General features: G+C 35.1%; 1 protein-coding gene across 2 annotated transcripts in view; it reads left to right on the top strand.

The window, feature by feature from the left end:
- Positions 1–11,696, top strand: part of TMPRSS15 (transmembrane serine protease 15) — a 118,019-nt gene that overhangs the window by 2,891 nt on the left and 103,432 nt on the right. For both annotated transcript variants that reach the window (XM_046003930.1, XM_046003929.1), the window contains exons 2-4: positions 194–324; positions 601–668; positions 9,276–9,427. In XM_046003930.1, the coding sequence (XP_045859886.1) occupies positions 194–324; positions 601–668; positions 9,276–9,427 (351 nt within the window). The remainder of the gene's footprint in view (positions 1–193; positions 325–600; positions 669–9,275; positions 9,428–11,696) is intronic.

Genomic DNA, 11,696 nt, shown 5'->3' with positions numbered 1-11,696 from the left:
CCACATCACCACACACACACAAACACACAAATGCACCTAATAATGGAACATGAAGTCTGTAAAGAAAAGGCAGGAACTACCACATCAACACACCAAGCAAGAACATTACTTCTGAGTATTAGCTGGAATGTGCATATTCTCTCCTATTCATAACTTACATTTCTATTGTTTTATTTCTTATTAATTCATGTAGATGCAGTGTTTGGAGAAAGTCACAAAACCAGAGGGACATTGAAAATAACATCTGGAGCAACATACAATCCTAATTTACAAGACAAACTCTCAGCGGATTTCAAAATTCTTGCTTTTGACCTTCAGCAAATGGTAGGAGCCTGTCTTTTTTCAGCTGATTTAAAATTTCAAAACATAGTTTCTCTAACTACTTGCCAGAAGATATGTAAATCCATTTTCTTACTTGGAGAAAATTAGTAAATAAATGCAATATGCCCAGGAAGCTTAAATGTTTGAGTCCCATCCCCACAGAGAAGGAAAAATATCTGTAATCCAATTCTAATCAGAACAGAAAGATCAGTTTGTTTGAAGTGTTTAACAAAAGTTTGTCTTAAATATAATATGCTTTTTTAAAACTTATATTTTTAGATGGATGAGATCTTTCAATCAAGTAATCTGAAAAATGAATATAAAAATTCAAGAATTTTACAATTTGAGTAAGTATAGCTCTAAAATTTTCTATTGATAAAAAGAACACAGAGTCATAAAATAGGGACTTTTGCTAATATTTACTAATATTTGCTAGAGAGTCCTACAGTTAGAAGAAAAGGGAACATTTAAAATTTTCAACATTTTCTTAAGGATTTTGTGAGAAAAGTGGCACAGCATAAACTTTAATATTAATGCAAATAATTACTCTGGGTAATTTATCTTATGTTAACATGTTTCTCTCTCCTGAGTAAAATCTTGCAGAGACCCATGGAAGGAGCTGAGGTTGAATGTATGCAAATGATGATAGAGTTTGATTTGCTCTGAACATGTGGAAGACATTTACTCATTACATTCCATTTACACTGTAAGTCATAGGAGAGAGAAGGAAATTTTAAATGATGTCATTTAGCTCTTGCTTCCCTGCTTTATGCTAGAATGCCCACAGCCTTGGTTGGAAATTTATTGTCATCCAACAAAAAAAAAAAAGAGATTCATACAGTTTAGAATGGATTCCCTCATACAAGGATATCTGATAAGAATTAGTAATACATTTTCAACATTGCTGTGAGCATCACTGTTGCTGAAGTTTTTTTTTGTTTCTAACTTCAGTTGCTAGAAAATTATTTCTTATTTCCAACCATGTCTATTTCTTAGGCTCTCACCCACTGATTCTCATAGTTTTTTTTTACAGAATAAATGAATTTCCACCTTTGTACGCTGCATCTGTTCGTCTTCCTGTACTGTAAATGGCATCCCTTTTCTCCTCTCAGTAGGTAGTCTTGTCTCATGCCTCTCAGACTGTGTCTTACATCTTTCACAAAGCCTTCCACCGCCCGCCTTTCCAACCTAAGGGACTCTTGAATTCATAACACATCCTATGCTTCCAGAGAGCTAGTTTAGATTTTTTTTAATTAAAATTCTATTCTAACGAAAGTTAATGCTCTTGTAAGAGTATACTTATTTTTTTAAATAATGTTTTTATTGAGATATAATTCACATGCCATCAAATCCACCTTTTTGAATGCGTCATTTAGTGGTTTTCAGTATGTTCATAGAGTTGTGTAACCATCATGACTAATTCAAGAAGATTATCACCACCCCAAAAAGAAACTCTGTTAATAGTTGCTCCCTATTTCTGCCTTCCCCCATGCTCTGGAAATCACAAATCTACTTTCTGTCTTCCTGAATTTGCTTATTCTGGACATTTTATATAAATGGAATTGTACAATACATGGCCTTTCTTTATTTCTTATTTTTTATAAACATATAAGAGTATACTTATTTTTATATCTGTAGGACAAGTTAAAGAAAACATGTAGCGGGGTGCCTGGGTGGCTCAGTGGTTAAGCCGCTGCCTTCGGCTCAGGTCATGATCCCAGGGTCCTGGGATCCAGCCCCGCATGGGGCTCTCTGCTCAGCAGGGAGCCTGCTTCCTTCCCCTCTCTCTGCCTGCCTCTCTGCCTACTTGTGATCTCTCTCTGTCAACTAAATAAAAAAAAAATCTTAAAAAAAAAGAAAACATGTAGCATCTAACATAGTACTCAATATGTCAACAACAGGTATCAAGGGAAAGGTTTATTTATTTTCTAGAACTTTATATAAAGAGCACATACACTGAGATAGACATTAACTATGTCTATTATATTATAGAATATATTATAATGCTAGGTGTTTGAGGAATATTTGAAAGCAACTACAGAACTTAATATATATTAAGTATATATATAATATATATAATATATTATATATTATATATAAATATATAATATATTATATATAATTATAATATTATAATATATAATATAATATATAGACTATAGAATATAGAATATATTATATTATATTATATTATATATTATTATATTAACTATGTCTAACTATTAACTATTAAGCTCTGGAAATACAGATATCAAAGACCTATTCTTTACTCTGAGGGAGTTCATAGTCTAACAAGAGAGACAAATTGACAATTATATTATGGTTTGACAATTGTTACTTTATATATTGGTACAAGACACTGAGTGAGTAGATTGGGGACAAACCTTACCAGGGCTAGAGTGTCAGGTAAGAATCCCTGCAGGAGGTGACCTGGACTGGTTTTCAATGGCTTCTAAGGATGGTTTGTAAATATGCATGCAATGCATAGAAAGGGAGAAGCGTATTAATTATATTTCTAGCTGTCGATGAGTGTCCACCAAGATGTTGAGACATCAGGAGGGTGTGCAATGTAAAGTCCAGGAGCCTGACGTTTAACCTTTCCTCAAATGGAAGCCATAAGGAACTCTAGGTCATTGGATAAATGCAAGGAGTCTAACTACGCAGAAAGACTAATCTCCTACCTCAGATCACAGACAACTGAGTCAGACTGCCTGGAGACAAAGATCGTGGATACCCATTCTTGACAACAGTACCGACATTAATGAAAGAATCCTTTCTTCTTAGTGGCCAAATAGGAGAAGGAAGTTCAAGTCAAAGTCAGAGATCATGCTTAGAAAAACAGTGACAAGTCAAATGAAGATTATTTCATGAGCAGAAGAAAACTCAGGGTCTCACCATTTCTTGTCACAAAACTAATTCTATCCGTGGACTCACAATGAAAACACCAAGAACAAAAAGATGATAAATTTCTCTCTCTCTCACTCTCTCTCTTTCTTTCTTTCATTTTTTTCTTCTTTCTCATCTATTTATCTACCTACAACTCATCATTCTTTAATCTCATTGCATATTCATGTCATCTTGGTTCCCTGGCCAGACAGCCCTACACCCACTGACTGCCTTCATTCCTACCTATTGTACAGAGGCTTCTACTCTTGTTTTCCGGGGCTTATTATCTCTGAAAATCTCTTTCATTGGCTCAATATCAGGACTGGAAGGAGACATGTGGACCCTTAGGAAAGATTTTTGTTTGTATGCTTGCTTGTTTTTGTTTATTTTGTTGTATTGTATTGTTATATTTGTTGTTGTTTTTTGTCTTTCTGAAAGGGGTAATTTTTATATATTTATTCAATACTACATAAGGATAAAAACATGCATACAAGACTTTTTTTTTTTTTTGCCGCTTTAAACAATTTGTCTATTTTGGAGTGTGTGGATCCAATTTCCCTTTTCCAGTTTTGTAGAGGATTGAGTGTGGAGCTCTGCATTAAAGCATTAATTCAGATTTATCAAAGGTTTTTGCATTTCTGAAGAAGAGGTATCCCAGGTACTTGCCTCTCCTTATATCAGGCTCTGCCCAGTGAAATCCATACAAAGCATGGAGTCTATTGCAGAATTTATTAGGGTAGTTTTGCTAATGGAATTTTCCTATACACATGTTTACAACAAGCTGGATAACTTTATTTTCACTAGGTTGGGAAAAATTGCTGAATATAGAATTTTATATACAGTCTTGGTGGGTTATCAAAACCCCAGCATTTTCTCTGATGTTTAATAAGTACTCTTTTATTTCTCTAGATGGTAAAAATCACCATATTGGAAACTATAAATTATTCGGGCTGAGGAATTTTTTCTTTATCCTCCTTTATAGCTACCTAGAAAAGCAATGTAGTAGCTAAACCTTGGTATATATTTTATAATGATTTACAAATAATTCACTTTATCATTGAAGAGATACTCATACCCAGATGTAGCTAAACTATTCTTAAATCAGAAGTGAGTTTTCAACTCCTTTGCATTGCATGCAAAGGAATTTCATGAAAATGTCTGTAAGTAAATTATAAGTCTCAGCTCTCTGGGAGGCTGAGAAGAGAAGGATAGGAAAAGAAATTCAGAAGCAAGAAAGAAAGCAACAAGCAAACAATTAGGTTTATTTATTTATAAAAATATTTTATTTATCCACTTGACAGACAGAGATCACAAGCAGGCAGAAAGGCAGGCATAGAGAGAAGGGGAAGCAGGCTCCCCACGGAGCAGAGAGCCAGATGCGGGGCTCGATCACAGGACCCTGAGATCATGACCCGAGCCGAAGGCAGAGGCTTTAACCCACTGAGCCACCCAGGCACCCCAAACAATTAGGTTTATTTAAATAATCATTTATAAAATGACATATTCAGAATAAAGTGGCAGACTCCTAATTAGCTTCACAAATTATTCTTTCAAGATTTTATTTACTTATTTGACAGACAGAGATCCCAAGTAGGCAGAGAGGCAGGCAGAGAGAGAGAGAGGGCAAAGCAGGCTCCCTGCTGAGCAGAGAGCCCGATGCAGGACTCGATCCCAGGACCCTGGGATCCTGACCTGAGCCGAAGGCAGAGGCTTTAATTCACTGAGCCACCCAGGCACTCCTTTACAAATTATTTTAAACTCCAATTGATAAAACCAGGCAACAGAAATAAGTAAGTTCTCAACTAACTACCACATCAACTATGAAAAATATATCAAAAATCCTTTTCAAAAATATTTTCCTTTTGGTTACTGATTTCAATTCAACTCACCCTATATTCATGGGTATATGGACAAATTAGAGCAGTTAGAAAACTAAACTGAGTCATCAAGGTATCCTTTCTTCCTTTTAAAAACATTGCTATATGGTGTCTAACATAACATAATGAAAAACACTCTAAAAAGTTAAAAATTAAAAATAAAAAAATTTAAAATAAAAATAACATTACTTGATGTCAGTCCCCAGATTTGTGTTAAATTGTGTGTGTGTGTGTGTGTGTGTGTGTGTGTGTGTGTGTGGCCACTCTTCGAGTTTGCTCTCTCCTCTGGGAACAATATGTTATGGGCTTTGTGGAAAGTGTTTTGGGCATTTAGCCCAAATGCTTGGGCATTTAGCAGTTGATTCTTTTAATAAAATGCTGTTTACCCTTTGTGGCAATATGTGACTTATTTTGCCCTTTGAGCACAGATGAGTCACAAAGTTAGGAAACAAGACTTTTGTTTACTCAGCAACCCTAGAGGTTATCAATATCATTAAGAAAATAAGAGATAAGAAGCATTTTGATTTATTGCACACAGGCTTTCTGTGAAATGATAGAATTTATCTGCTTTAAGAAAAAAGAAAATAGATATTCCACTGAAATAAGTACTTTGAAATGAAAATAGCCATTCTTAGGTGGTGGTTGTCGTCTTCCTAAAGGAAGAATTCTCATTTACTTTAATAAACAAAATCAATCTCACAGCAGTGACCAGAATCAGTATCCAACTAATCAAATAATAGCTTTTAAGTTCTCATTAGGTAAAACACAAATATTTATTACAATTATCTTGATTTCTACATATATGTCTCTTATCTCAGCCTTTACAGTGAATGAGAAAAGAAATTCAAAAAAATAAAACTCTATGTGATATACGTTAACTAACTGGAATTAAAATAAAAACAAAAAAACAAGAAGTTATTTGTAAAAATAAATAAATATGAAACTCTTGTCCTTCCAAAGTGTAAATAATTGACTGCCATGTATAATTTGCAACCAAGAAGATACATCTTTTATACAAAATGCTTTGTGCCTGAGAATGAATTAGTCTAATTACTTTCAATTCAGCAAAGGAAAATTCCAGACTTCTACTTTTTCTATCAAAGATGCCTTACCTTTTACTCCTTAACTCTAACAAAATAAAGGCAAGTGTTCAGTCAAATTAAACATGAGGAAATTACATAAAGAAATAACTGAGGGGCGTCTGGGTGCCTCAGTCAGTTAAGCAGCCAACTCTATTTCAGCTCAGGTCATGGATCCCAGGATCTGGGATGGAGCCTCTGTAGGGCTGGGCACACAGTGGGGAATCTCTTAAGGGTTTCTCTCTCTCTCTCACTGCACCTATCCCTGCTTTCACACTCATACTCTCTCTCAAATAAATAAGTAAATCTTAAAAAGAGAGAGAGAGAGAGAGAACTGAGCTTTCATCAGAATTTAAACTATCTGCTGTGTAACCAAGGCTAAAATTAAAATGTAGTTATAAAGATAGAGAAATGTATTTAATCTTGGTCCGTAGTGGATTTAACTATTTGGGGGCAAAGGGTTGTTAAGGAGACATAATTAAAAGAAGAGGGAGGAGGAGAAAAGAGGAAAGGGTGAGAGGGAACTAGGAGAAGGGGAAGAATGTCAGAGAGTAGAAAGGAGAGAGGCAGAGGGAGAAAGAGAGGAAAAGAAAAGAGAATATTTTATCTCTCAAAATTATGGAAGGAAAAAATATCTATCCCTTCTTCCCCCAAAACTCAACTAGCTATTTTCCCTATCTACTTTGGATATAAAAATCTGGTACCATTGCAAGACAAAAACCTGGACGTGCATTTAAGTAAATGTGTTGTATTGTCTTTCCTCTTGACAAATAGTTCCCATGGTGTTGATAGTGGCAGTGTTGGTGGTATGGAAATAGGAACTATGTAGAAATGCATCTGGGGAAATGGAGGCTCTGTATTTCATTCCTATCACTTACAGTAATAAGCGTATAACTCTGGGCAAAGTTACCTACATTAGTCTGAGTCTCAATCTCCTTATTGCTAAAATAACATTGTTGGCCAATATCAGGTGCAAAAAATAGAGTAATCTTCCTTTCCTGGAGCTTCTCTTTAAATAAATATGGAATAAAGCCTGGAAGTTGTATGACACTTAGGATTTTTAAAACTGCAATTGACAGAACACATGACTAAAAATGCCACAACCAGCAAATACTTATGATCTGACATCACAAGAAAACTGAAGGTTTCAGCAGAGGTTAATTCCATGGTACAATGACAATCATATAATCAAGAATTTAGTTCCTTCTTTCACTATGCCATCTTTAGCTTGTCAATCATAGCTTGTCTCATGGTCCCAAGGTGGAAATGGCAGTTCCCGCAATCATATATAAATACAATAATGTTCAACAAAGAAGACGAGTAGTCTACTACGAGCCTTCCCCAGTTAGATATGGACAAACTTTCCTGAAGTTTCTCATCAGTGTTGCCTCAGATTCCATTCAAGTCTCAGTCATATACCCATGAAAAAAACTGTCATTGACTTAAGGAATTGTTGGAGAAATCACCTTTCCTGAGAAAATAGAGGGTTATTCTCAAATAAAAATTAGGGATCAGCCAGCATGGAAAAATTAGTGAAAGTGGAAAAGTAGATTAAAAAATTGTGTGGACAACATGTATCATTATCAAAGTAATGATACATACAAAGCAAGTGGTTCCATCTATGTATGATAAGTTTGGGGAACCCTGAACTAAGCCATTACTAAGGAACCTTCTCATTTTTAAGATCTGGTTACTATGATTTAAGCAAAGTTAAACATTCTAACTTTTTACCCGAATCTATTTAATAAAGGTGAAATGTGAAATTATTATATCAGAGTAAGCCAGTTCATTTCAAAAATGAAAAACCAGCTGTGTAGAAAGGAATCACTTCTGCTAAACTATGAACCTGGATAGTAGCATAGACTTAAAGGAGGACTATCACACCTAGAGGCAATGCCAATCTACTATGATCAAGGAATGTTCTGATCATATATATAGTTCTGGAAAAAAATATATATATATATGTATATATAGTCTACACTCTACCAAGGTAGTGGTATGGACAAATAGATAAAGAGAAGTTTTAGAATTGATGAAGTCTTTGAAGAACCTAATTAACTTACACACACCACAAGAATATGAGTGTAACCGCCCAAATTTCAGAATCAACAAACATACAATCCACAATTTCACTGTTCCTAGTCTTCCTCTTTAGGATCTGAGTGTGCTCTGGGTACCACCTGCCCCCACCCCAGCTTTCTGAAGGGCATACAATAAAGATCAGGATTAGAGTTTGTTTCCTAGTGTTTTACCCTAAAAGAATACTATAAGCCAAGCACATGTGTGGGCAGGAGAGCAAAAGTCTTTCAAGTAGCCCTTTTGGGCCAAAAATTTGTTCATTTTTATGTTTCTTTAAACTGTAAACAAATCCCCAATGAAGAAAACTTTTTAAAAGTATGTTTTAAAACAGGGGGCAAATAAAAAAGGAATATGATTTGGGCCATATAACTGAATTCTAGTGTTCTGGTCAGAAATAATGTAGGCAAAATAATCCCAGCTTTTGACCATGAGACTGACTGAATAGACCCCAAATCCCAAGTATATGTGTCTTCTTTCTTTCTATCCCTTGAAATATTTTAGTATTTTATATTAAGAACAAAGAAGAAAGCGTAGATATAGATTTGTTGCTATAAGCTTGCTATCAGACCTTTATATATATGTAAACATATATATAGGAAACTTCTCTGAAATCAGTAAAACTCTCTTAGACTTCTCTTTACTTAAAAATCACCTGTGAAAAATTACAGATCTGCACTTTTCTTTCCTTAAAAGAGTAAATTAAGAGTAAACATCATGATACCATGTGATTGTGTTTTATTTGACACAGAGAACCCTGGGGAATAGCATGGCCTGAGGGTTAGGGTTCTAATGCAGAAAACTCAAGATTCCAATTCTGGGTATGTCTGTGTTCTTAGAGAAACATTTAGTGTTTCAATTTCTTTCTCTTCCACTATAAAATAAAGATAATATTTGACATAACCTACCAAGTTTTACTACACAGGTGTAATAAGGTGAGAACTATAGAGATTTTCAAAGACACCTTACACGAATTAAGCACAAATCATTTGATGAAGGCTGACTTTTCCCTCTTATATCATCTTTTGCTTTGCAGAAATGGCAGCATTATAGTTATATTTGACCTTTTCTTTGCCCAGTGGGTGTCAGATGAAAATGTAAAAGAAGAACTGATTCAAGGCATTGAAGCAAATAAATCCAGCCAACTGGTCACTTTCCATATTGATTCAAACAGCATAGATATCACAGGTATCTGTGAACATTATTTGATTTCTTTGAATCATTAAGCTATGAAATTAAAATTCTAGCTATATACTAGGGAAGCAGTGGGATCGTCCTTGACTTTAGGAACATGTCTTATTGCCTGAGGTAGCACATTTACATGAGAAATGTGAAATACGGAGAAACCATATTTGAAGGAAAATATCAGTCAGGAAAAGTTTGTAAAATATCAAAAAAGATCGTGAAAATATTGGCATACATACATGTTTGTAGGTCTCATCACATTCTTGGTGTTTGTCAAGCACCCTGACTTTGCAGGAACCATCCAACAGTAAGTGACTACTCATTACTTTCTGATAGAGTCATGGGCATTATTAAATTACAAAGTCAAATGTCAAGTCCACTCTCTAATTAGGAACTTAAAAGAAGGATAGGGAAAAATAGAGAGGTCAACTAGTTTGATTCATCCCGGACACTTGTTAATAAAAAATAAAACTTCATTTTTAAAATAAGTAATTTTAAACTAAGAATCCATCAAAGGGAAAGAGAGGCATCAAAAAAAAAATAATAGCAGAACAATAACATCTATCAATGCTTAGGTTATTCTAAATTTCCCATTCTAGTTGTCCTCCATTCAATTCAGTTCAACATTTACATTATGTCTTCATTTTGGTTGAGAAAAATACTACTGATTTGCCGGGCCCATCATTCCTTATCTGTAAACCTTGGAGTCCAGTATGTTTTGGAATTTAGAAATTGTTGGGCTTTAGAAAATGAATCAATATGTAAATATCCACATCAAATGGAATAAAGACAAACTTTTAAGCAGTTTTGTCTTTAAATATTTTATTTTATTGTTATCATTTATTTATTTTACTACAGAATGAGATCCGTCAGTATAGGTTTGTCCCTAAAGCAAATGTATAAAAACCATGCTGACGTTTTTTGATTTGTTTTTGATTTTGTGATAGTAGATCTGCAGCTGAAGACCTCTGGTTGCGGGGCGCCTGGGTGGCTCAGTGGGTTAAGCCGCTGCCTTCGGCTCAGGTCATGATCTCGGGGTCCTGGGATCGAGTCCCACATCGGGCTCTCTGCTCAGCAGGGAGCCTGCTTACCTCTCTCTCTCTCTGCCTGCCTCTCTATCTACTTGTGATCTCTCTCTGTCAAATAAATAAAAAATAAAAATCTTAAAAAAAAAAAAAAAAGACCTCTGGTTGCTTTTCCTTACAGTATGGGTTCATCAAGCACAGTTTTCTCTTTCGTTGAGCCTCCTGTTGTATCCTGTTGCATCTGTGTAATGAGAAGGCAACCAATGCTCTTAAGAGCCTCCTCTCGTGATAACTTGGTTCGCTCTGGCACAACTGCTGGAGAGAAGACTGTTTGGGATCTTTGATTCAGATGAGCTAAAAGCTACTACTCTAAGTTAGAATAGGTGCTTTACTTACTGACACCTTTAACCCTTATGCTAATTGTATTACATGGTGTCTTACTGCCACCACCCCCCGCCCACATTTTAGAGATGAGAAGACCAAAGCACAGATAACGTTCATAAATAGCCTTACATCATACAGTTATTTAGAGTTTGATAAAAGATTCTGACCAAGGTGGTCTAACCCCAATGTCTATGCTCTTATCCATTTCACTCGTTTGTTTACAATCGTTTTATCTCTGAATGGCCTGGATCCATACTTTCTCAATAGTCATTTTCTTCTGGAAACTTGGTTTCTTACTATCTTTAGTTGAATATGCATCAGTTTATAGAGGTCTTTAATGGCAAATGAGTTAACAGATATGCTGAAACTTATTTTCATGATTCCCTACAGTTGGGCTCTTTGGGGGTGGTCTTAAAAAATATTTATTCAATAAAAGCATATCCTCGAGTTAACTTAGAATAAATACCATGAGTGCAGTAAACCATATCACAACATCAACTCAAGAATATGCGCCACACATTGAAGTTACATTTAATTTGTTGAACTATGTTAGGACATATTCATAAACATGATATCAAGCTTAATTTTAGATATATGTTTAATATTTACTTGTCACATGCGACTTTTTAAATTTATTACATTTAAAATTGGATGACATGTTCATGAATACCATGGATTTTTTAACAGTACAGTTTTTTTTTTAATATTTTATTTATTTGACAGAGAGAAATCACAACTAGGCAGAGAGGCAGGCCAGGAGAGAGAAGGAAGCAGGCTCCCTGCGGAGCAGAGAGCCCGATGCGGGGCTCGATCCCAGGACCCTGGGATCATGACCTGAGCCGAAGGCAGAGGCTTTAACCCAC

Source organism: Meles meles, chromosome 4, assembly GCF_922984935.1.
Source record: "Meles meles chromosome 4, mMelMel3.1 paternal haplotype, whole genome shotgun sequence".
Lineage (NCBI taxonomy): Eukaryota > Metazoa > Chordata > Mammalia > Carnivora > Mustelidae > Meles > Meles meles.
This window is presented reverse-complemented; position numbering and strand designations above follow the sequence as displayed.